The sequence below is a fragment of the Chiroxiphia lanceolata genome, chromosome 3 (assembly GCF_009829145.1).
Source record: "Chiroxiphia lanceolata isolate bChiLan1 chromosome 3, bChiLan1.pri, whole genome shotgun sequence".
NCBI classification, from domain to species: Eukaryota; Metazoa; Chordata; class Aves; order Passeriformes; family Pipridae; genus Chiroxiphia; species Chiroxiphia lanceolata.
In genome coordinates, this window is record NC_045639.1 from 92,260,260 (window position 1) to 92,287,611 (window position 27,352).

The 27,352-nt window shown below is 39.5% G+C and overlaps 1 protein-coding gene across 2 annotated transcripts in view; it reads right to left on the reverse strand.

Moving 5' to 3' along the window:
- Positions 1-25,556, reverse strand: part of HCRTR2 (hypocretin receptor 2) — a 35,269-nt gene extending 9,713 nt beyond the window's left edge. The window contains exons 1-4 of one of the 2 annotated variants that reach the window (XM_032684499.1): positions 25,232-25,556; positions 11,743-11,921; positions 10,101-10,344; positions 2,744-2,859 (exon numbers count right to left, since the gene is read on the reverse strand). In XM_032684499.1, coding sequence (XP_032540390.1) covers positions 2,744-2,859; positions 10,101-10,344; positions 11,743-11,921; positions 25,232-25,460 — 768 coding nt within the window. In that variant the 5' untranslated portion in view covers positions 25,461-25,556. Of the gene's footprint in view, positions 1-2,743; positions 2,860-10,100; positions 10,345-11,742; positions 11,922-16,715; positions 16,796-25,231 lie in introns of those variants that run through there. The other variant, XM_032684500.1, reaches the window with a different exon arrangement.
- Positions 25,557-27,352: the final 1,796 nt, after the last annotated feature.

A 27,352-nucleotide genomic window follows, 5' to 3' on the forward strand; every position in this document is an offset into this window, starting at 1 on the left:
AACATTGTGAAGAAGAACAAGTAGACCAGCTAACACAACTGGGGGGGAATGGGGCAACCCAACAAAAGAGATTGGTTTTCAGTCATTCAACTTCTGCTCTGAATCTGAACCAGCATTTTCAAGGTACATGCAGGTTAAGAACAAGTGCTTTGCATTAATTTACTTAGTTAAAAGCTTGAGAGAGGAGGTAGATTGTAAAGAAAGTATAGAAGAGAAGGTTAAGAAGGAATATGGTGATAAAGTTATTGAGTGATACAGGACAGATTCAGCAAGGCAGAGCATATTAGAGCTATGTCAGACTGAACTTAATTACAAAATCACACAGGGAAATCCTTCGTTCTGGTGAAAGGTCCCCTTAAATTGTAAAGGTTAAATTTTACCTTCAAGCTATCTTGTTATTTAATGTCATTAATGTAGGAAATTAAAAACAAAAATAATAATTTAAAGAGCACAATTAACAGCAATTCTAATTTAACCTAATCTGATTAGAAGTGAGAATAATTGCTCTTATGATGTATAGATGATAGCAAAATGCCTTAAAGTGGATTTGGTATTCCCTGTTCTTTATTTATTTGCAAGACATATATTCTGTCAGTATAACATTTGATTTTTACTTTTATCATATGTATATTTAGAAATCTAAAGTCTACTTGTGATTTCTCTGATGGACCAATTTCAACTGCATGAAAAATGCTACTTATGTGGTAGATATTATGGCCTGCCCAGGACAGCCTCAGATTTGGATGGTATCAGACATACTGGTGAGAGAGAAAAGATTCTCAAGCACAAGTCCTATGAGGAGAGGCTGAGGGAGCTGAGGTTGTTCAGCCTGGAGAAGAGGAGGCTCAGGGGAGACCTCATCACTCTCTACAACTCCCTGAAAGGAGGTTGGTCTCTTCTCCCAGGCAACCAGCAGTAGGACAAGAGGGTATGATGCTAAGCTGTGCCAAGGGAGGTTTAGGTTGAATATTAGGAAAAAAATTTTACAGAGGGAGTAATCAGACACTGGAATGGGCTGCCTAAGGGGGTGGTGGATTCACTGTCCCTGGAGGTTTTTAAGACGAGACTGGATGTGGCACTTAGTGCCATGGTCTAGTAACCACAGCGGTATTGGATCAAGGGTTGGACTTGATGATCTCGGAGGTCTTTTCCAACCTGGTTGATTCTATGATTCCATGATTCTATGATTCATGCTCACACGTTGATGGAATATTGTTAGAGCCATTTGAGAGGGAATATCTTGCATAGTGTCTCCACCAGGAGGAGATTACTGTCCTTTACAATGACAAATTATTGTCCTTTTACAGAATGACAGGGCAGCGGTAGCAGAGGACTACAGCTACAGATAAATCCTGGACAAAGCAGAATACAGCAGAGAGCATCATAGACTGGTGTGTGACAGGTTACTGTTCATACCCACAAAATGCATTTCTGCATTCCTGAAAAAATTTTTTTGCCACTTAAATTCAAATGTTCTTTTGTGTGTTTGCCTGCTTGGTTTTTGTTGTTGTTGTTGTTTTGGCTTTTTGTTTAGTATTCCTGTTTTCTTTCCTGTATTTTTAATTTGAAGTTTTAAAAAACCAGGTCATAGAAACATAGAATCAGCTGGATTGGAAGGGACCTCTGAGAACATCAAGTCCAGCCCTTGATCCACTACCGCCATGGTTGCTAGACCATGGCACTAAGTCTTATCCAGTCTTATCTTAAAAACCTCCAGGGATGGAGAATCCACCACTTCCCTGGGCAACCCATTCCAATGCCTGCTTACCCTTTCTGTAAATTTCCTCCTAATATCTAACCTAAACCTCCCCTGACAGAGCTTAAGACCATGCCCTCTTGTCTTGCTGATAGTTGCCTGGGAGAAGAGACCAACCCCCACCTGGCTACAACCTCCTTTCAGGGAGTTGTAGAGAGTCATCCCCTGAGGTCTCCCCTGAGCCTCCTCTTCTCCAGGCTGAACAACCCCAGCTCCCTCAGCCTCTCCTCACAGGACTTGTGCTCAAGTCCCTTCACCAGCCTTGTTGCTCTTCTCTGGACCTGCTCCAGCACCCCAATATCCTTCCTGAACTGAGGGGCCCAGAACTGGACACAGTACTCCAGGTGTGGCCTCACCAGTGCTGAGTACAGGGAAGAATCACTTCCCTGGACCTGTTGGCCACGCTGTTCCTGATCCAGGCCAGGATGCCATTGGCCTTCTTGGCCACCTGGGCACACTGCTGGCTCATGTTCAGCTTCCTATCAATCCAAACTCCCAGGTTCCTAATGTTTGCATTAGAAATCATGTCAATTATTTGTCAACAATTCATATCAAATGTTAGTGATAACAGCCAGCTTCACATCAGGGAATTCCAGTCTCCCAGTTCAGATTGGACCTGCTATCAAACTGATTAGGAAAAATAAAATAAAAATAACAAAATGAGAAGGTCAGTCTTAACTTTTGACTGTTCCAGGAGATTTAAGCAGTATAAATAAGGTCACCTATGGTACTTCAGTAAGAATTTCAGAGCTCTTTCTTCTGTCTGTAATCAATCTTTCTTTTGCCTTTTGCTGTCTCTCCTTCTAAGCCCTTCACAGATATGAGTAAGAAGGCTTTACATTCAGCCTGACTGCCTTCCCTTTTCAGTGCCCCTCAATGCCTATCCAAGGTGGCTGTAAACCATGGAGTTTATACAAAAAAAGGTTGTACACGGGAATCTGCACAGTTGCAACAGCAAGCAAACAGAGCCAATGCTGAGTGACTTACCTGGCGACACCACAGCTTTCGAAATATCTGCAAATAGGCCAACACCATAAGACACAATGGTGCCATGTATGTCACCAGAAAAAAGCACGTGTGATACATTTTGGGGTAAACCTCAGCTGGAAAGAGAATTCAAATAGGAAAGGTGCATTTAAATATACATACATTTCAAAATCCCATTAAGACAAATTATTTATGTAGATATGAATGTATTTTTCAACATAATAGGATATAATGGAAGATGTACCCAATAATATTATGATCAAGATTGCTTTTTTAATCACTTCTAGATACATTCTATTAGAAACATGTTTTTATCTCAAGGATCTCCTGTATCACATTATTGATTTCTTACCACGTTATTACTTTAGGTATGAAGTTTTCAGAAGTTTTGCTTTTTATTAAAACAGTGAAAGATAAAAAATTTGGTTATCTAAAAATAGCTAACTAAATATCCAACCTACTTCACTGTTGACATATTTAACAGGTTGTATAATATAGTTTCAATTCTGCAAAGGCTACTATATATCCCTGAATAAACTGCACAGTCTCTCACCTATAAAGACTGAATACAGACTACAGCACACACGGGAGTGATGGGAGAAGAGTTAAATCTCTTTTTGGTGGCAGAACGTATATGATTAAGACTCAGTGATTAATTATTACGATTACATTTAAAAAATAGAATTAATACATTCAAGTGCTTTAAACCTAGGAAATCTCCAGGATTGTTTTTGACTCAGCTTTAACAAATAATGAATTTGCTACCATTGTGTTTTAATTTCCAATGTAACTCTTTTAAAAAGACAACTTATGAATGTTCTTTGCTTAGATACAAACATCTTAAAACTGTTGTGAATATACTGAGTTTTTAGAATGTTGGATCTTAAGCTTGATCATTAGCTTATAGCAGAATGTGCAGAACATGAAAACTTGCTTTCTCTTTTGTAATGTCAAATGTCGTTTGCTATTACCAAATGTTAATATTGATTACTATTACCAAATGTTAGCATGAATTACAACTTAATATATATGGATGACCTCAGAAAAGGAAAGAACATTATGGAGAGTGACAATACATAGAAGAAGAGAAACTGTGCACCCCATGAGCAGTTAAATTGCATGGTAATCCTAAGCATTGCATCTTGACTAGAGTAAAGAAGGAAAGTTAATGTTAATTTCCAGATTTTCTGCATGTTTCAGGGTGATAAGATCTGCAATTGAAGCTCCATACGAATTGCAGTTTTAATTAAAAAAAAAAAAAAAAAAGGAAAAAAAAAGAGTTGCTTGAGATCAAAACTTTGGTGAGTCAAACTTATTTTCTGCCCTTAAAGTGATTGAGACTGTGGACCATATCAAAGAAGTGATGCCAGGAGAATCTCTGAGAGTTTGATCAGACAAGGATATACAAAGACTTGGTCCATAACTCTCATAGCAGGGAAGAGAACATCATCATGTTAACTCCAGGTTCACTCTCAAATACAGACTCAAGTCATGTCACAATTATCATTGGACCTGAAGGTGCCAGCTGGTTCACCGGACAGAAAAACTTCAGTATCGGGGAGATGGAAATTTGCTATAGCAATATCGAGCCCATGTTCATTCCTAGCAAAGGTAATAGAGATGTTGCCAGTGACGTTTGATAGTTTTGACAGATCAGGGTTCAAAAAATTCAGATAATTAGTATTTGACTCCTTACTTGCTCCAAGATCTTGTAGCAAACCAGCTTACCAACTCTTAACCAACAGCTGCAGCTGATAGCTCTTATCAATGTCCCTGGGGGAGCCAGACCATTTGGGACAGGTTTTTTATAATTGGTGATAACCTGAGATTATTTATTGATTGATGATCTCAAACTTGGTTTTGCATTCCAGAAAATGCAGCCTCACAGCAGTCCTGGTAGGCATGAAAATACTGACATGCATGCTTCACTAGTGGAGAGGCTAAGGAGAAACTGGAGTAATGTGACTTACTGGGATCATGGGAGGTCAGAATTGAAAATACATTCTTTCTGCTCAGAAGGAGGTGCCACCTGCCTCATCAATGCTCTGCAGGCAGCCAGGCCCCTTAGGTAGAAGGATGGTACATATTTAAAAGGCCATCTGGAGTTTACAACTTCTAATTTAGCAACTCAAGTAAAGTGAAACATTAAATGAGCCTAGCTATCTACAAAGAACTGAGGACCAGGTTGGAGGAAGATCCTAACACTTGCCTTTGAAGTTTAGCCACCTGGAAAGTGCCAGCTGCTAAACATCAAAGGAAACCTGTCCCTCCTCCATCCAGGGCAAAGCCCTTTACAGAACTTTTCCCTAAGAAGCATGACTCTGTTTAGCTTCTCAAGCCAAAGAAAAGCTTTAAAGCTGTTTGACAATCACAGCAACAAGAAGGAGGAAGGGCTGGCTTTGGATACCATTCATTTATCAAAGGCTCCTTGAATGAGAACATCAATCTCTGGACATCGGTCTATGGTCCTGGTGATATATCAGCTGCCTGACTGGGACTACTGAACCTCTTACTGCCAAGCAGAAGAGGAGAAAAGTGTCTTTGCCTTCCATGGTCACTTAATGGGTTTCAGGACAGGGGGAGATTGTTCTTAGCTGGAGTAACCATCTCTTTAAGAATAAAATAACAATTCTCATGTCTCTGGATGTTATTTTACTGAAAAGAGAGAAGGGAGCATAAAGCAAACAGGTGGTCATGGGGGTTGGACAGGGTTGAGGTCAGCATTCCTAGTCAGCTTCATTCATACAGTATGACTACTCCACCTGATAAAGAATCAATAAGTTAAAACAAGCTTTCTTCTGTCTGCCCCAGGGGTTATCAAACAAATTTTAAACTTTTCTAAAGCTTCCTTTTCGGCACTGACTACCAGTCCCAAATTGTCATTCAATGAAGCAAGGTAGATTGAAACTACAGCTTCTGGATTTTTGTCAGAATTTTACTGTACTTGTGTGTATATATATATATATATATGTGTATATATGAACAAACTGAGAAAAAAACAGACTCAAAAGGTTTTGCTTGTCTAGCAAATAAAATATGCCCTTAAGCCATAGGTGCATGATGAAATTGGTACCCTTGACAGCTTCTTTAGGAATTAGGAAAAACAAGACTATCAAGTTTGTTGAGCATCAGTACAGTTCCCAGGTTCCCTACTCTCAGGAAGATACCTATGAGGTTTTGCAGTTACCCATGGAGAAGCAATGCAGCTAAAAGAGTATAAAGCTTAATAAATAGGGATGTTAGGTGCCTGTAGTAGAAAAAATTTGACCACACAATGCAGTCCTTTCCAAATTATGTTCCTATGTCAGAGTACTTATGGTTGGCTAATACTAAAATTACATTTTGAAATCTAATATATTTATGCTTGAGTTATCAATTCACAATAACAGCAAGCATAATCTTAGTATTAGAAATAATCTGACTTCTGTCTGCATTAAAATATTCCACAAGTTTTTCATTAAATTCTGAGCACTTCAACAAACAGGATGTATAAAGCTTCCTGTATTAATGCAATTTCAAGCTATTTGTCTTCCGGTATTAAGACAATGTGTTTTTTACTATTGTATGAGTAGTCTAAGAGGAAATGGAACACAAAGTCTTCCCTTTGTTTCCATTCAACTCAGTTTTGGGAAAGGATTATCTCCATATTCTTTTTATCATTTGCAAAGGGCTTGGCTAATGCACTTTGGCTAACACAGTTTTCTTGAACAGCTCTAAGAGAATGTATTTAGCTGACTTGAACACATGGTGAGCTCATTTTAATATACATTTCTTTTATTTTGGCACTTTATCATCAAATTCAGAACATAGCAATTACAGACTATTATAGAAATGTGGCCAACTCTGACTCCTTAAGTGCGCCTGCATAGGTCACATGTTGGATCCTTCTGCATTCCCAAATAAAATATTGTTATTAGACAGTACTCAAAATGAAAAACCCTCAGCCTAGAATTGGCAATGAATTTTACATTCAGGAATGCCAGAAGCAATTAAAAAGAAATTGAGCCCTGTTTTAGACTGAACTATTGCACCATTTGCAGTCACTGGCAGCTCTCCAACAGCATGCTTGAAATCTTATTAGTTAGGGAGGCGACTATTTCTTCACTGTTAAGGAGCCCAGGTGTCACAGTGCTGATCAGACCTTCCTTCCAGACACTCATGAGACTTCTGTGATCTTCAGCAGCTGATCCTAAGTCTGGGTAGGGTACAGTGCTGTGTCCTGCTTTAGCATCTCTGACATTTTCCTGGACATGGCTTCCCTTTAGTCCTCCATAGCACCTCATGTTTCAGTGGCCTTGAGTTCCCAGAATTACAATATACTTCCAAAACACTTTGGAAAGTGTCATTAGGCACCCCCTTTTTGCTGTCCCAACCTTGAAAAATCACAGTTTAACATCCTTGGTACATATGGTATATGTGATGCTATGCAAATATTTTATCAGATGTAGCCTAATTTTAAACAGCAATTCCAAACAAAGCAGTAAACACACAAATACAATCCCTTTCTTCTAAGTTGACTCTCCTATAGGATTTTCTCAGGGTCTCTTGGTTAGGTGAGATATCTATAAGTCCACTTTCTCTTTACAAATATAGGTTATTTGTAGCAACATGAATTTCTTTCTCCTTCAACCTCCTCCTACTTAGCTTTCTTTGACCCTCAATATTCCCACAGTCAAAAAAAAGGCAAATCAAAATCCAACAAAAACACAACTATTTTCTTTGAAAACATTAACTCTTTATTTTTTCTTCTGGCTTTAAGGAAGTTTTTCAGTCTTTTCAAACTGCTACCCTATTACCATATTCTTTTGTTATTCTGTTTGGGGGCCTTTGTGATTTCAAACCTTGTTTTTCAGTAGAAAACCTGCATATTCTATGCTTTGGCTGAACTCAGAGTCCTTAGACATTTTCAGTAGAATGGAAAGCATCTTTATAATTACACTCTATTCTCTATAGTCTGAAAAGGATGTGTATAAATATGTCATATTTTATTCTCATTGATAAAATATGGTTAGCACTGTATTTACTAAGTAACTCCATGATTTGAGCAATCTACTTGTAACTTAATGCATATAAAGATTGTTTTTTCAAGTTACTGTGAAAAGCTATTTTTAGAATGTGGAGAGGATTATTTTTAATGGATATCTGAAATACACCAGCAGAATAACTAGCAATGATGGTGCATTGCCATTAGAAGAATAATTCATTAAAAAGACAGTAGAATAAAAATAAGATTATTATCTTTTAGTGGGGTGAAAAGCTTCCCATTTCAGAAAACTCCAATGCATTTTTAATGTTTTTGTTTTTGGGGGTTTTTTTATGCTCAATAGAAATAAAAATAAAAAAAAATAATGGAGCATTTGCACGTCATTTCTGAAGCCATGCACAAAAGTATTTGCCTTTGTCATACCCCTTTCTGTCTCTTCAAATATCCAAGTGAAGGCATAACCTGCTTTGGACAAATACACTCCATAGAAGCAGAGTCTTGCAAACACATGACATATTTTTTTTGTTTTCAGGATTTTGGTTTGGTTTGGTTGTTGTTGTTTGTTTTGTTGGTTTTGGTTTGGTTGTTTTTATAATTGCTGCTTTAGCTCAGGCGTATCTGTGGGCTGCAACTACTTCATCACAGCACTAAACTAGAGGCACTCTTTGAAACAGTTCTAAGGCTACTACAGACTGTAGTTCAAAAGCAACACTTTCCTGTCGGGAATCAAAAAGTGGCCAATACAGATCTGGAAATTTCTGGAATTTCATCATTCCCTGATGAAATGCTCTCCTGACTTCCTAATTAGTGAACCACATAATTTCCTAGGTTGATTAAAAGAATCTTTGCTGCAGAACTAACCTTGAAGTGATGAAGGCATGGATAATTAGTTCTGCAGCCAAAACAAGTGGACAGAAATTGTATTTGGAGTGAATGTTGTGAAAGAAAATAGTCACACAAATACTGTGGCATCCAGCAGCAGACAGGCATACAAAATTGTTCGCAGATGAAAAAAAAAGAACACCAGAAGAGCAGATTTGTCCTCTCTAATGAAACACCAGTTACAATACTCACAGCTTAACAGAGACTTCCTCTAGCCTACAAACTTCCAGCACATCTTTGTCAGCAAAGACTGCCAGTGAGCTAATGGCCATCTCTGCCCCCTTGCCTGCTCCCAGAGGACCAACTGGGATGGAGATGAAGAACAGGGAATGTGATAGCCAGTGTCTTCTCATTAATCCTCTGGTGGCCCTGTGAAAGCTGTTAGCAGAGGAGGAGCTTCCAAAAAAGCACATGGAAAAGCCCTCGGCAGTTCAAGCTGTTTAAGCTAATTTATCATGATAATTAAGTACAGGTGATCTACTTGTATTTTATTGTGATTGTTCACAGGACTGGAATCTTCTACAGGGACAGCTCTGGGAGAGAATCTGATTGTGTTTTAGTCTGACTCAAGGCTATTAAGCAGGCACCTTTTAGTTATATGTTTTGGCAAACTTGGCTTTATTTTCCTGCGTGTGAATAATGGTATTACTGATGGTCATTATATCCAGTGTCAGAGTCACAGCATGTAACTCATACACTCTGTTAGCATTGGAGGTGTGCCAAAGCCCACCAGAGTTGAGCCTTAACCCTTTGGGTGGATGGCTCACACCACTTGCTGTGAACGGAAACAAAGTAGTTACTCCCTGACAACACTTACAGCCTTTTACAGCTGCATTCAGATATAGAACATGGTAGATTGGAGGGCAGAATTACAAATCAGGGAAAATGAGTCTTGGATAGACTCATGTGCAACTGATTACATTCACCAAGTTATTTAAGTGATCTTGTCCATAAAAAATTTCAAATTGTAAGTTAACTCAGTACCCCCATACCGATGACATTTCTTAATTCTGAAATGACATCCAATTTGCATTGAACTCCTGGGAGATATCTATAAAGACTAGTTAATACCACCAATTAGCAAAAGCAATATGTCAGGTAAACAGAAATTCTGTTCTTACATAGTTATTTCTTAAGGCTAAACACTGAAGTCTTTGTGAACCTGGGATGTCCATCGGTCACAGAATTATATAAGCATAAACATTTAAGGGTGGGAACATTTCTACCCTCTGGGAAGCATTAACATGGTCAAGACACAAGTCAGCCTCATTCATTTAAACTTGATTTCAAATGCACTTTAAGTCTCAGCAATACAAAAGAAATTCACAAAAATTTCACGGTATTTTAAAAATGCTAGTTCTAGGAAAGCTTATATAATTAAGAACGTTTTGTGATATGTTTATATGATTTGACTGCATATCAACCTGTCCTGACATTTTTATTACCTAATAGCAGTACAAATTCAGTTTGTATGGTCAATGACACACTCACCTCCCCAGTGCTCATCACACACTGTGAACAAGGTGGTTTTATTGGCTAATCCTGGGAACACACTGCTGCACTCCATAACAATAGCCTGAGGAATCATTATGATGCAGGACACAATCCAGATAATTATAATGCTGTTCCTTGCTCGCTTGGCTGTGCTTTTAAACATCAAAGGGTGACAAATTGCATACCATCGATCCAAAGCAATGCAGCTGAGTGTTAGTACAGACACAGAGACTGAAACTGTCTAAAGAAAAGAAATATTATGTAAATGTAAATGTAGGATTTTTTCCAAGCTTTAAAAACTATTTATTGTATTTTTCCCCAGAGTTTTAAAAATTATTTCTGTTTTCAACATAGTTCTTTATCTGCAACCATTAAATAGAAATTATTCCCAGAAAAAGACTCCTTTTGAAATCACTACTTACAGAATTACATCAGATATCCTCCTCTGCTATAGTTCTACTAGAATCAACAAGACAATTCAAACATTAGAGCGCTACCTAAACTGAGTAGGTGTAGCAAAGTCAAATTTTGAAATAGCAAATTTAATCAACTGGGAATTTACAAAATTTTATCTGAAAAACCACTTTTAAAACATTAGACAATGAATTAGTTCATCATATATATTCCATCATTTTACCTTTTATTTTTCACAGGGACAATGGAATTTTAGGGTCTCATGAAAAAAAAAAACAACAACGATCAGCTTAAGGCAGTCTAAGATATTTTACTTCCTGTTCTGTATAGGAAACAACCTCACTTCAGTTTTATTCTTTCATTCCATATGTTTGGTGATCATGTCACTGAATCTTCAGATTTTCTTTTACTAGAATGGAGGCTTTGAAAAAAAAATTTGCGATTTTGGTTGTATCGAGTAGAGGACATAACTGCTGGAGAACTGTTGCCCTTGACAATGTGGCTCTTCAGCCATAGAGGTATCTGCTGAAAATGTGGATGGTGCTGGAGGCGTAGGATGATCACGTGCATACATTCCAAGTTCTGCTTAATTCTTTTTAATTATAATGACTACAAGGCCAAGCACTTGTCATTCTAGTTTGCCCAGTCCGTTCATCCAACCACCTATTCTTAGAAAAGGTATTTGTCAATCATCTTGATGCAAATGATCTCAAAACTAATTAAGTCCACTGGTAAATGAGTGGTGGCATTCATTGCTGAAGGCAGACAATCTGACCAGCTCCCAGTGAACCTGGATACTCTGACTATTTCTAAGAATACAAAATCATTAAACACATGAAAAAAAGCTCAGACTGCCTTCAGAAGTTGAATTGTCTGTTCTGGACACTTGTGTAGCTGTTTAGAACTACACACAGAGAATATTAATGACTTTATTGCCTTATATGCCTTCTGAATTATTAAAAAAGATTACAAAAAGAGCATCAGACAAATGTTCCAGAAAGTGTATCGCCCAAGTCTAACAATCAGATAGTCCAAACGTGGTATTTGTTAAGCATAAACATATTCAGAAGTGGGACAATCTTTTAGACCTCAGCATGTATTCTGAGATATCTACTTCAATGTCAGAGGTAGACTTTCATTGGATTATCACTATTAGGAAGATTCTATTGTTCTTTCTCATTTTCATAACATGGGTAATGTGCACACAAACATAGAAGAATAATACCTGTAAGTAGGGAATCACTTTGCAGAGGGTCTGCCCAAAGAACCACGTTTCTGTGATGTCCACAACTAAAGTTGCTGGAAGACAAGTAATTGTGACCAGAATGTCAGCCAGAGAAAGATTCACTATGAAATAGTTGGTAACTGTCCGCATGTGATGGTTCTTCCACACTGCAATGCAAACTGAATTTGGAAAGACAAGTTAGGGAGTATTTTAAGAGGAAAACTTTTGGTTTTGTACAATTAAGGAAATGTTTGTGTGTTTTCTTTAACACAGAGTATTTGAATATGTATTTCGGTGCAAGAACCACGTGTTTTAGAGTGTAAATAAGAAGGTAAATGTAGAGAGATTCTTGGTACCCAAACAGTAGCTTTCCACAGACAACAGCATGGGAAATAATCCAATACAAAAAGCAATTTATTTTTCTGTTGGTTTATGTTTACTAACTATTCATACAACTTTCTTCATGTCTTTTTTAATCTGTTGGCTCTAGTCTATGGCAATACAAATCTAGATTTGTAAAAGTTTATCTGTTTTCTTAGGATAGCTTAATTCAGATTGCTAGAACACATAATCTTGTAAACTGTACCAAAACAAAAATAATTTTATAAAATATTTGTCTGGCTTTAATATATCTATTGCATCTACAGAGAATCTGTAACAATTGTCTGTAATCTGGAGTAAGTAAATAAAAGTAATTTTTGCAGTATTAAATATGGTACATTTTTGATGATGATCAAAAGCAGAATATAGCAGACACTTTATAAGATGTACCTTTAAAGCTTGTTTAGTATGTTTTATGTCTCTCTTTTTCAAACTGAAAGGCTTTTAGAAGTGAGGCATATCAGTCCTTTAACAACATTACACTGAATTCATAAGCTACTAAATTAAAAATGCCAAAATTCAGTCTAAGAAAGTAGCCTAAAAATAAGTTTTTTTAATAATTTTGGAAGACAAACCCTGAGAGACTCAAAGCCTTTGAATGTTTTAGATTCAGTCACCAAAAGCTCTTTAAAAACTAATGCACAAAATTTTCCAGAAACACCACAATACTTCTTGTAAGAAAACAGTACAACTCACTGTACATCAAAGGGTCTTCCCTGCAAACAATAATTCATCCATCATGCAAATCCAGAAGAAGATTCAAAGTCTCCTTAATCTGTTGGGATATAGCACTATACTTAATTTAGATATATGAAACAGATCACGGAATGTGTAAAAGTTGAGTTAAAAATGTCCTCAAGAGATTGCCCAAATCTAAAATGGAATCAGCTAGAGTTAAGCCATTGTCTTATTAAACTAGCTAAAACAGCTGGAAAAAAATGCACAGACTTCAAGGCACATAAGCTATTGAGATCAGATGTTTCTTTAGATCCTAAGAAGGATGACGTGCCTGAAAGTTTCTGTCTATCTTCCAGCTGTATCAGTTAATCTAATAAAATATATTAGTTCATTCCACAAATTTTGTCTTGTTTGAATCTTCAGAGCAACAGAACTACAGCAAGACTATAACTGAGCCATTGCTGGCAAGTTTACATTTTACATCTGTTATATTTGAAGATATCACACATCTCTTAAATGTGTTGCACTGTTTAATTATCTTCCTTATTAAGAAAAAAAACCCCTCATGTTTAATCTACTTTTATTTTGCTGCTATATATATTGCTTTTTTTTCTGCACACAGGCAGAAAGAAGAGTTTTTCCCAGCAGCAATGTTTCATGTATGTAAAGATTGTTGTTACACCTTCAGAGCTCTTTAGCTTTTACTCCCATTCATTTCTTGAACATCTGCAACCATCCTTGTTGCTGCTCTCTGGACACTCTTCTGACTGAATCGCCTCTTTCTGGTGAGAGTACAGTGACCAAAATTGGTAGAATACCCATTCAAGATCTTACCAGAGCTTTACCAGGAGCTGAGACTACACTACTTCTTCATGAGGGCTGTATTTAGACATTTAAAGGTAATTTAAGGACAAAAAGAAAGGGAGAGACTAGGTGGCCTTCAGTTTCTCCAAAACAAGGTGATTTTATCATATACCTTTTTAGGATATAGGTTTCCAAGATTCATCTAAAATCTCTTTCGTGACTCAACATATATTCTTCATATCTTTTAGTGTGTTGCAGAGATAGTTCCAGATTCTATAGCTCGTATAATTTAATTTCTGCTATATATGTATCATGCTCTCATAAATGCAAATTAAAACCCCTCTACAAAGCTCTTCACTGTTCTTGTACTGGTTTTGGAGGAAATCTCCCACAGTATACATTTCTTCTATTTTTTTCTTCCTGAATACAGGATTTCAGATTCTCTTGTCTGTGGCCTCAGATATCTGAAAGGCAAGGCTTATAAATCAGAAGTTTAAAGGAAACATAATTTTATTTGTATTTTCTTCCCACTTGCATGATTTAAGTTACCCAGCAAAGTAATTATTTCTATAGCATTGTATGATAATTACAACATAACTATTTTGTCACCCAGTTACTACAGCTATAACTTATAGTCTGACAGTGCAGATGCAGCATCTAACAGGGAAGTAATACCTTGATGCCCCTCTGGAATGTTGTTTACAGTAGAAAATACAATGCTGGGGAAAAAATTACAAACACTATTTCGCTTTCAATAATTTTAGTATTTAACTCTAAAAATTTGGAGATTTAGATTTTTACTCATGGCTGGTTCTTTGTCTTGAGTGCAATTCATATTGAAAGCATGGTCCTGTCTTGTACTTAGGCAAAAGCTGATATTAAATGGCAATGGTTTGCTGTACTTCTTATTTCTTTTATCAGTAGGCAAAATTTAAATAAAATATTGTTTAAAAGTCACAGTTTGGCTACTTTTTTCTCATGCTATGGTTTCAACAGTCCTACATTCTACCTAATTCAGACATGTGCATTGTTTTCAGCCATGGATGTCTGTCCTTAAAGGCTTAAGCAGTATGTATGCTCTCTGACCAGGCCTATTCTCACTTCTGTGCTGGCCCATCTGGGGAAAGCACCTGAACATAAATATTATTTCTGATAAAACAAATCCATTAAGTTGATAAATGTGAATTCAATCTCACTGGCAGCCAACGGTATCAGAAATCAAGTCATAGCATTTTGCATGTTGGGTTCAAAGCTTTCTATCAGTATGAGCAACTGAAACCCCGTGATACCCCAGAGAGCTAAGAAATATTATTATTTTCATCTTTAGCACAAAGAAAGTGAAATGCAGAACAGAATTTGTTAAAGGTCATACAGTAAATCAGACACTGATGAGAATAAGAAACTTGGACTCCTAATTCCCAGCTCTTTACTAAACCTTCCAGATCACACCGGCTTAACATAGATGGAATTTAGATGAACTTCAGTAATTACTGTTCCTCAGAGCAATATAAAAGCCTATGCCCCTTTCTACTCAGGGTCCAGCAGTATGCAGGAAAGCCAATTTACAAAAAGTAGCCCTGAATTCCTTTGAATTCTAATCCACGGGGCAAAAGACCCGAAAGGTGGAAAAACTCAATAGTTTACAAGCATAGAAATGCAAGATAGTTTGTTACTTTACATTTCTTTGTTTATACTTGTGTGTTTCCCCTTTTGACCTCTTCTCTTCGCAGCACGAAACAATTTTCCATTCTTTTTATGGCATATAGCATAAGAGAATCTTAATTAGCATGTTTGCATACTACCATACTAATTAAATATCCCAGAAACTCATTCCATGAATGTATTTTAAAAATTGCGAAAAAAAGTCCCTGAAGAGGAAGTATTTTCAAACCAAGTCAGCTTTCTGCCCCCCTCGTTGCCCTCTGCTGGTTGCAGTATTGTTTTCAACTGCAAGCATGAGTGATATTTTATTTCAGTGCAAGGCTAAACAGATACGAGGATTTGCTATGATTCATTTGAATAGGAAAGAATGATATAAAGATATAAACAGGTCCTAAATGACATAAAGTTGCCTCAATATATTCCCTTCAGATCCCATGTCTTTCTGACTTTATTACAGTTATTCAGTAGTCTTGGACAATAGCTTTATTGATATACCAGTGCTCTAGCAGCTCATCAAGAAAGATTCTCTAGTCTGTGTTCAAAAACTGTTATTTTATAGGCATACAAAATACTTTGACTATGCCACTGAGTACAGGATAGCTTGTTAAGTATCAGAACAAAAAAATTTTATGTACTCTCTTCTCGCACTCCTTTAATTATGCATTGTCATCTCAGGCAGTTCTGCAGAGAAGTGGAGGCACTCAGCTCACATATAAACCCTCAAGAAACCTGCTAGAGAAAGGAAGCTCTGTAGAATAGAAATGCCATCTGCCTACCCAGAAGGAAATAGCGAAGAGCTGTAGCTTTTCAATCAGCCTGGAGAAGAGGAGCAAGGATGAGAAAGGTAGCAAAAATTATCAATTAGGAGTATATTTTACCAAAAAGTACTTCAAAATCATAAAATAGGAGATGAGGCCAGCAACAGCCTTCCTAAAAAACCCAGGAGACACCACAGCATTAACAGGATGCCTATATAGCTGAGGCATGGTGTAGTGGCCCAAACTGAGCTCTTCAGACCTCTGTTAAAAAAATCTATGAAATAGTAAAAATAATTGAATAAAACCTCAGTTTAACATTATATGTAAAGCTTTTATGCAGCCTTTGATGTTCCTGGCTATAAATGGGACTGAGAAAGAAAATGGGGAAAGTGGTGTTAGTTAACACAGGCACTGGAGAAAAGAGGATTAGAATTTAAAAAAAAAAAAAGGCAGGAGAGAAATTTTAGAAGTAATTCAGAAACAGGCTCCTGCTGTGCATGCTTTTCCTGACTGCTAGTGCTCTAATGGAACCTAATTACCTGCCTACCCTTCTTTGTTATTTTCTGCATTTTTGGTTTTATTTTACAAAACCACTCAGAGGTATTCCTGCACGTGCAAACATGCAGGTCAGCTTTCACAAGGAGCAGCTGTTTTTCTAGCGGCTGTTTGACTCTCCCTTTGTCATCTCACCTCTGGCGCTTTACTTTCGCTAGACTCCAGCAGCTTTAAGCAAAGCCCTTGCTGTTCCTTCCTCTGCCACACAGTGTCGGTGAAGGCTCGGAAACCAGACGGAGTCGCCAGGCTGACAGTGTTTGGAAAAACTTGTGGAGGCATTCCCCAAGCGAGGACAGTTCTGCCAAAACGAAGCTTGTTTCGGGACTCATCCCGCTCCCCCAAAAGCCTCGCAGGAAAGTCTCAGCAAGGACGAAACATAAAAAGTTAAAAATCAAAGTTAAAATTAAAGACAAATACTATTAGAAATCCATCAAGAAAGCTTCTCCTCATTATATTCTTGAAGAAAAAAAAAAACCACCTCTCTAATATGACAATATGGTGAGATTGGTATTTTCACATATAAATTTAGTCTAGTCCCTGTTGGTTTAGTGTCCTGAGGCATTTTAATTAGAGGCTGTAATGCCATTTAATCAATTAGCACAGCTCATTGTGTATCAAGCAGAATATGAAAACAATACAAAGGCTCCATCTGGAATAAAGTGCAGCTGCTTGCCTCCTGGAAGATTTATGTCTTGAGCATATTAAACACTGTGCTGCAGTTCTTCTGCTGCAGTTCTTCTGCTGGTGGACTGCTGGGTCAGCTGTCAATTTGTTTTCTACATGTCAACCCTAAATCGTTTTCCTTACACTCCAGAAGTCTTGTCAACCTCGTATTCATTGGGTCATCTTTCAGTGTGACTTTCTGGGCAAAACAGAAATGTAATTTCCATAACCAGCAACAACTGACATTTCCATATATATATAAAGGAATGACACTACCTCTTATTTTACTTTTGATAAGTAATTAATCCCAGATGGATGTAAACAAAGAAGAATAATTTTTCATACTAAACCTCAATGATTTTATTTTGCTTTATAATTCAATATCACAACTGTTTGACTAAAGTATCACAACATGGTCACCCAGCAGCTATTTGGAACTGATGTTATTGTAAGCACTGGTCCTCAACATCTCCAAATGCATGAGACAGAAAGCTTCTAAAAAGCTTTACTCCTCCACAGTATTTTTCAGTCAAACAGTGGTAAAAAGTGTGATAAATAAATTTGAGTTACACATTATTTATTCTCTACCTCCTGTCCCCCCAAGAAATTGTTTTCTCCTGACAATGAATTGGTTCTGCATATGGAATTCTCCCTTTTGTTCTTTTTTAGTGATACTACCTGCTGCAAATCAAGATCTGAGTGGTGGGGTGTCGAGCAACACAATCATCTTTAAAGGAAGGCTGTTGATAGTCTGCCAACTGGAATTCTAGAGAGCTAGAGCCCCTGTGGAAATGCTGAATCAATGCATACTGCTGGAAGAAGAAAGGTTGTCCTTAAAACTACCTTCATTATGACCGATTTCTGAATAAGGATTCTCCTACTTTGACTTAAGAGTCTAAAAATTAGGTGGCTAAGACTAAGGGTTTTTTATTTGTGTGAGGAAGGCTTCCCATGAGTCTTTTAATAACTTCATTGATGATCTTGGTTAAGGGGAGAGAAGCACATTAACCATATTGCAGTGGATATTTAATTAGCAGTTTTTGAAACTAGCAATGAGAACAAAAGATCTAACACAAAGTGATCTCTTCTGTGAATAGGGAGATGATATCTACTACTTCCTAGACTGTCCATCTCTTACCCACTATTAAGCTCTAAATTCAAACATTACTTCATTTTTACATAACTAATCTAATCTGAAAAAAGGAGACCAACATGAAATCTGGTTTATGTTGACAAGTAATAGAAAAATGACACAAAGAAAGGACGCTTTTTAATGCAATATTTATTATAAAGGGAATATTTTTAAAAAATCCTACATCAGGTAACAATGCCCAGCAGATAAGAACCGTCCTTGAATATGTGATGCAATAGCTGAAAAGACAGACAATACTCTGGGCAAAGGAATTACACAGCCTACCAGTGAGGTGATAGATCCTTATCAACAGGAAACACCAGGTGTGTCAACAAATTCTTAGAAACATGACAGAAGGAGTAGGTGGTTAGGTCATGCTCCCTACGTATCACACATAAACAAGTACATATGTGTAGGTTCCATCACACAGGTAAAATACCAAAACTGTACAAAATATAGTTGAATAACATAGAACATATGAAATCTCAAAGTATTTTGTTTAATATCAGCTTCATTGAAATGTACTAATGGGGAACTGTTTCCCACAAAAGACAATGAGGGCCTACATAAATAAAACAGATATACAGCAAGTAGTTTGCTTGCAGTAATGTATTTTTTGAGATGTTTTCTAGCTACCAAGTGTTCTATTGTCCTGAAGCTCTTAAGAGAACTTCAGAGTTGAGGGCTGTGGACGACTCATGTTCTCCAGCCTAATTCTACATTTTATGTGCTGCCTTATTAATAATAATAATAACAGGTGTTAGAGAAGCAAGAACTGAGTTCTGTGCTGGAAGCTTATTTCAACAGATCACAATTGGGAGTAATAGAACAACCATCTAATTAGCAAAGGATTCATTTTCTAACTCAGTCACATCACATAATCTTAGGCAATTAACAATCTAATGGAAATGGGAGTTATTACCAGAAGATCAGCTATGCTATAAAAAGAGACTGCCCAAAATGCCAGATTTGGTCAGCTCTGGTGGAAGAAAAAGGTACCATCACAAGTTTTCCTAATCTAACTGTAATGATTAACACAGACATTGGTTTTACAGTGTCCCACCACACACACAAACACACATACACAAATCATTACCAGTACTAATTGGCAAACCTGGTCATCTCTGCAGAGCTGGCTATACTGATTGACCAGATGTTTCATAATAATAATTGATAGAACTATTTTTCTATCCATAGTAACAATAAAAAGCCTACAAAATGCTTATGCACACTTCCTGTTAAAGATGGAAGAGCCATAATATAGCTGTCATACTGTACATGATGCTATGATAAAAAGATTTCACACTTCACTGATTCAATTTAAATGTGCATGAATCGTTAAAATCAAGGTGTGCTTCACAGCTGAAATGCTGTGCAATTTTGAAACAGCATGCTTAAAAAAAGCATCTGTCAGTCACTGTAAAATGGAGTTGCACTAGGAAAAACCTTCTCATGTCCATGTCTGTTTCTAATGTAGATGTAAAAGTGACTTTTCTTTAGGATATACAAAGAAAATACAATTCACTATGCTCGTGGCATGCTCCAGAAAATATCTTGCATGTTTATACAATTTCTGAATCTCTATCATGAATTCTTCATTGTCAGTATTATATTCCACAAACTGGGCTAAAATCCTTGCAGTCTTACTGTGCTAAGGACCAGTAGACAGAGCACAGTTCTGTCAGGGCTGAGTGCACCCCCAGGCTCTGCAACCCCAGGGGTTAGGTGCCCATGCTGTAGGCCAGCTCTGGTACAGGGCAGCATCTGGCTGCTGGGAACACAGCCATTGGAGTACTCTGTGGGTCACTTCTTTGCCTTGGAGCCGCATTTAAGCTCAGGCTCTCACACTTAGCTCGGGCAAAGACCATGTTGCAAGTACACTTGTGCCTTGCTGAATTTGATTGTAATCCTCATCCACTGACTGGACTTTCTGGCTTAACCTTAGACCTGCTTCGTCACTATGGATTTGTCTGGTGATTGCTGGGAGGTGACTGAAACCTGGTAAACATTACCAGACCTACCAAGCTCTTGGGCACAGTGGGACTGTATTGGTGAGCACAGTGCCCTGTCAATCTTGCTGCTACCCTCAGCTCCTAGTTCTTCTTACCCTGGGGAACAGTCCATCGTAGTTCTTCTCTGACAAATTCCACTTGTGCAACAGACAGTAACTCAGCTGGTAATGCCCAAAAAAAACAAAGAAGGTTTCACTTGACATGCAACACAGAAAATAAGCAATGCTTTAAAACCAAAGAAATATTCTAAACACTTCACTTTTTTTTTCATTTTTGAAAATGGTGAGCAATCCCTATGTTATGCAAACAGCGATGTATTTCAGCTGATACTCGAATTTACACAAATTAAGCTCATAGTTTCTATTTCTTAGGTAGATAAAATGGATACATGTTGTATCATTTCCCATGTGGTATCTTTTTAACAATTCTAAAGGCATTCTAGTTATTATTCATCCAACAGATAAAGTTGACTCTCATGATGATACTAGAAACATAAAGTCCTTTCAGTGATAGGTTCTCCAAGTAATCTGGATAAAATGAAATGTAATAATTTCAAATGTGATTAAATAAACTATGCCTCATTTACAACAGTGAAATAGGATTCATGAAGATTATTTAAGAGAATACATGACTCATCCAATTCTACTAACACGTGCATGTATACCTAGACCTCAGTATTCACCGGATACCTTTAAAATGATAACAGAGCAGCATTTGAGACAGTTGCTGATTGATAGGCATTGACTAGGACTCTGGTGTTAGAGCTGTACACAAACCTTTTCTTCTCTAGCCCTAAAAAAATCAAACTACAATGAATAAAAATAAAATGGATGCTGTCGCACTCTATGAGTCAGACTATGAACTCTTTGAAGAAAGGACCATAGTTTGGTTCTGGACATCAGCACAACTAGCAGTTACTGTAAAACAGATAATAAATGATACAGCTATCCAGAAAAGAGTAATTCTCTGTCAATTAAATGTAGTTTCATTCTGAGTTGGAAAGAAAAACAACTATCACCAAATTGTGTGAGTACAGAAAGTTTCTGAAATTTCTCACTGATGTTCTGCTTGGTCTCTTAGCCTTGGAAGCCAGCAGTGCTTTCAAGCTGGGCACTGTCAGGCTGTATGTGCTAAAGATTTCAGCTTCTGCCAGCTCTGGGGAGGGCTGCCAAGAGGCCCAGCAGTCCAGCTGGTGGGATGCCACAAAATTGCTTTTTCTGCCTTCAGTCTGTGATCAAACCAAGTGATCTCTGCTGTATATTTTTATTTTGATGAATGCATATTCCCTAGGAGAAACCATTTCATTAGAAAAATTCTAACCCATGTAAATTCATTACTTCAACAAGGACCATTCCCATTCTTCTTTCACATATATAAATGAAGTTAAATATATGTAGTTGTACATTACTTATTAATCTTTTGTGGTCTTACTCCAGTTACTAACTGCTGCAATTGGTCAGTATGGAATGATATCAGTAACCAGAGACCTCCGTACACCATAAAAATAGCATTCCTTTCTTAATTATCTATTTTTCTATTTTCAAGCAGAGTTTTTAATTCGATGTTTTTAAATAAAGAAGAAACAGGACTTTATAGTCAACATACATTCTCTATTAAGAAGAAGAAATTTTCTGGTCCTATTTACAAAAGAGAAAGTCCTTACCCTCAACACCTATTCTGCTTCTAAAGATAAACACTGAACCAGTGAAGAAGAAAATAAGGCAATCATACTGATGTTATCATCTGGATTTCATATTCTCTGAAGGTTCATGTAAATACGTCTTAAAACCATCTTAAAATCTCTTTCTTCTCAGTGGCTTATGCTGAAATCCCTGGTGAGCAGCCAACACAGGCACCCGAGAATCATTAAAGTGAAGCACTTGAATGCAATACTGAAACTTGCATTCAAATGCAGAGACTTGCTAATGGTTTTTACTTTAGCTGGCTTGTGCAGCAGCTCAGCCAGTGTGTGTCAACTCTTCTAATTAAATTGAAAGCTAAATAGCAATGCAGACCTTGTTATATGCCACTATAAGTAGAATTCCTACTGTGCATCTCACTCAGGAGCCCAGTAGATGTCAATCATAGTTCAACCTTATGATTCTACCCTTGGTTGTTAATTAACTGTCAGAATGCTTCAATCCAGTTTATTAGTAATATCTGAGGGATTTGCTGTGCCTTTCACTTGCACAGATGTTATTTTTGGGACACTTTTAGTCCCATGTGAGTGCACAAACCAAAATAAGAGGCAGAAATATAATTTTCAGTACCACACAGGGAAGGGGAGGGTCTTTCCTGATTGCTTAAGTGCTATTTGAATAGGACATGGACAAAATAGAATCAATGTATTGACTTCACATGCCACATGAGTCCTGCAACACTGGTCAAACATAAGCAAAGGAACACAGTGCATCATTAAGGATGATACTGTGAGGGACTCTTAGCCACTAAAACTCTCCTTAGAAACACTTTTGCTCTTCTTCAAAAGGTCCATGACTAAATCCCAGATTAATTTTGAACATGCAAGAGAAATCAGCTTCTCAGAGACACCAACATGTGTGCTGTTCTACATCAGATTTCACTGGTAGTAAAAGAGTTTCACAAAAATCTCTTTGGAAAGAGCATTAGACCACATCCATTTCTCTCCTCAGCATCACCTGAGCCTGCAATCAGTACCGTGTGAGCTTTCTTGAATAAAGATGAGACTGTTCAGCTAACAAGCACTTGCACCTGCAGATCCCACAAACAACTTGCCCATAAAAAAACCCAGCAGTTTTATGTGGGTAAGGCCTATGTCATGCATAAAGGCAGTTTAAAGAGCAAACAGCTTGAGAAGAATCATAAAATCATTTAGGTTGGAAAAGACCTTTAAGATCATTAAGTCCAACTGTAAAACTGAATTATCTATTGTATGATTTACTGTGATTTAGAGGAGTGGATAGAAAGGCGTTCAGGTACTGCTCTGTTTATTTTAAAAACACTGTCAGATTTGCTATCATGTACCATAACTCAGAAAGAGAGATTTCAGAGAACAAAAAGTGGACATTTCAGTAAAAGGAATGGTGGGTGGACTGCCAGATGCCAGTTTCTGTTCCAAGCAAAAAGGTAATATACACAAATGCTAGGGAAGAACAGCTGCACATCAACACCGATATCATCTCTATTTGGCACCGTACAGAGAGGAAAGCTTTACTTCTCGTGGTTTCAAAGGGAAAAAGTGTAAATAGGGTGAAACCTCCTACAGCTGAAGATTTGACCTTGAACCATTACAGGCAAGAGGGCAGCTTGTTTACAGAACGGGTGGCAGCAAACAGGTAAGCACAGGTAGTTCTAAAACAGTCTTTGCTCAAAATGAAAAGGGCAGTTTTCTTCCTAGTTTGAAATACAGCATATTTGCCAGGGTTCTTATCTTTACGATGCCTGCCAAGCTGGCTGCCAAGCAATGGACCGAGCAAACGCGGATGTTTACAGGCATTTAGCGCACCGCTCCACAGAAAAAAAAAAAAAAAAAAAAAAAAAAAAAAAAAAAAAAAAAAAGAGAGAGAAAGAAAGAAAGAAAAAGGCAGCATCAATCCATTGCAAGAAAAAAAAGCCTTTCAAAATGCTGCCTTTGGCTGCTGTCTTACTTGCATCCCGCCTCGGGAAGCTTGCAATGACAGCCCTGACACGCACAAATCCTTCTGAAAAACATGAATGAAAGACCCGTATGATGAGGCGGGGCGGGGCGGGGCTCAGCGCCCTCCGTTCATGACAGTAGCACGGATGGACACGGGGAATGCCAATGGCCGTGAACGCAGCTCAGCGGGGGCTGCCGGCGGAACCCGCTCCCGGCAGCCACACCGCGTCCATTCATGAACGTGGAGCTGGTGACGAGCAGCGCCTGCCCCGCTCCCCCGGCCACCCTCCCAGGCTGCGGGGAGAGAGGACACGCTCCCCTGTGCCAGCACAAGAGCCTTTTTCGACAGCCCAGAGAACGACTCCGGCAGCGGGCTCAGGGGAGCGGAGGAGAGGAGAGCCGGGGAGAGGCGGGCGGGTTGCCGACGGCCAGATCCCTCTTGCCGCTCCCACATCCCGCCCCCGCCCGCTCCCGTAAACCTCCCGCTGTCCGCCGCCCCAGTCCACTCGTGACCTCCCTGCCTCGCCCCCGGCTTTCCGCCACTCTCCAGCAGCACCCTTGCTCCCTGCGAGACGGCCACCGAACACCCCCCGCGCCCACGCCGCCTCCTTCAAGGATGAATGGAAGCGGGAGGAGGCTGGCTCCGAGGGATGCACCTCCCCGCCTCGCTCCCTCAAGGAGCGCCCGGGAGGGGCCGCCTCGCCCCTGCCCTATTTCCCCGCTGGAGCAGAGGCACGGGATGCGCGCCCTCCGCCCGGCGGCAGCGGAGGGGGAACCGCCGGTTCCTCTCATGGGGCGGGGGCCGTCCCGGGCCCCGCATCCCGCGCCCGCCTCTGTTCTGTAGGAACACCACGCGCTCCATATCCCCTGCGATCCCCGAGCAGCATCCTCCCGGGTGGGCTGAGAGGAGGAGCCGCCGGCCGGGGCGGCGGGGTTCAGCACCTCGTCCCGGCGGACAGGGGCGGGAGTCGCCGGCTCTATCCCGCCGGGCGGCCCCGGTGCGCTCCGCCGGCCCTGCTCCCCCTGACCGGCCCCACCCCCGAGCGGTAGCCGCCGCAGCCCCTCGCCAGCCCAGGGGGTAGCGGATTTTAGGGCCCCTTCTGCGGAGCCTGAACTTTCCCTGGCATTTTCAGCGGGGAATGCGAAACCCACCCCTGTTTCCAGCCACCGTCCGTGGAAAACCCATCTCGGGAAGGGGGAAAGCGAAGTTTGAGGGAGCTCGACTCACCTAGGACGTTCCCGACGAGAGCCACTATGAAGACGACGATGTAGCCAGCGATCAGCGCCCATTCGTATTCCTTGGGGTGCAAATACTCCTTCCAGAGGTATCGCAGGAACTCCTCATCGTCGTAGTCGGAGGAAGGGGTTAAAAGAGCCTCCCGCGTTTCGTTTAGTTCCGACCCGCTCGTCCAGTTCCTGCACGGAGGGGAACCATCCTCGGGTTGAATTCCGGACATCCCTGGTGGTTATTCCAGGAGCTAGGGAGAAAAAAACGACAAACACAAACCCAGACCCTCTCAGAGCATCTGAGCTTTCTCCCGCCCGTCCATCGAGGCTTGTGGTTGCCAGTGCGAAAAGCGGGGTGTGGGGAGAAAAATGACGCGGGAACTTACGGGAACCAATGCGGGAACAGGCTGGGGATCCGCGTCGGTCCGCAACCCTCCCTGACCAGCCTTTTTCCCCACCGGCCAGGGAGTGCAGCCTCCGCGGAGGAGGTTGCACCCCCGCCCGGTCAGGTAAAAAGCTGGTCAGGGTAGGTTGCATGCGTCAGGTGCCTCACCTGACCCGGCTGGAAAAGTCACGTCCGTTTCAGACGCCGCCGATTTTTGTTCCCCAAACCATGCACATGGATTCCCACACACACCCGAATCTGTGCACACCCTCCCCCCAACCCATCCCCAGTCCTGCATCTCTCCCCCTCAACCCTACTCCCAGCTTATCCATCCTCTTCTGACTCCTTCTCCTCGGTTTCTCACCCTGTCTTGCACAAGCACTTCACTTTAGACCTTTCTACATTAGATTCCAGATATATTCAAGGTATTTGTAAATTAAAGGCTGTGGAAGGCAGTCGTGAAAGGAAACACAGGGTTAAAGGAGCCTTTAAAAAAAAGTGGCTAATGAGGCTCTCTCTGTGCCACTTTGAAAGCTCGGCTTGGTATGGGGCTAAAACAGGAATTAACCCTGGTGAGAAAATCCCTAAGGGTGCTGAACAAACAAGTGCGAGGTTTCATTGGATTTGAAGATTGTGAAAGCTCACTTTAGGTTTGATTTTAGCATGCAGGCTCAGTGCACTGAAGGTTGTTTCTAACGTCCAGCTTTGGATCTCTGAAGTGGGCTGAGCTGGCAGAAAGCAGTTCAAGAGAACCCAGAAGTGCTAGTTAAACAGTGTGATAGGATTTCTGGGTTCTGGTCATTGCTTCTTGAATTATTTTCATACTTTGCCCAGTGTACAGTTCCTGATAGAGAAGGGATAGGTTTGGACTTGTCCCTCCGTGACTGATAAAATCCCTTCTTATTCAGGTAATCTGTTCACTTGCTATCTGAATAATTTAATGAATCTGATATAAGCACCATTTCTATTGTGAAATGGTACACCTCACTCAGTTAAGCATTTCAGTGCAGGGTCTGCACCTCCATAGGAATGGTGGGACTATTATGATGGAATTCTGTTTCCAACACATAAGCATAATAGAGAGGCAGGTATCCATTAACACCGTGCTTAGACAGTACTTTAGGCTCCTCAATTGTTCTTTATCAGTGTGCATCTTTATCTCTATTACTTTCAAAGTTCAATGCAGCATACCTACACCTGGAATACCTGCTGCTTTTTCTTTTCACTGTAAAACAAAGAAAAAATTTCTTTTCTATTCCACAGGGAAATTGAGTAAACCTTTGAGTCTAAATATGTTAAAGAGTGAGATATACTTGGATATATAAGTAAGATCAGCATCTGTCTTACATAAATTAGAAAGGTGGAAGTTGAAAACATCATAAACAAAGATTAAAGAAACAAAGACCTGCAACTAGTGAAAACATTTAAGGTTATATTAGTTGAGGTATGAATTTTGAGAGGTGATTTGAACTCTCCTGACAATGTGGGAATGCAGGTCTACCTGGTACATAAAAAGATACCTATTTAAAGAGCTTGCCATGGTCTTTGCTAGTGGTGAAGAGACTTAGAGAATGACCATTTGGTAATCAGTAACAGACACCCCACTCATACTTCAGCTTGTTTCATGTGCTAAAATGTTTGTCATTCCAGTATTTGCTTCCAAGTTGCCATAACGTCTGAAACAGGTAATGTCTTTTTCAACACAGAATACTTTTTTCTTCCTCCTTCACCATTAGT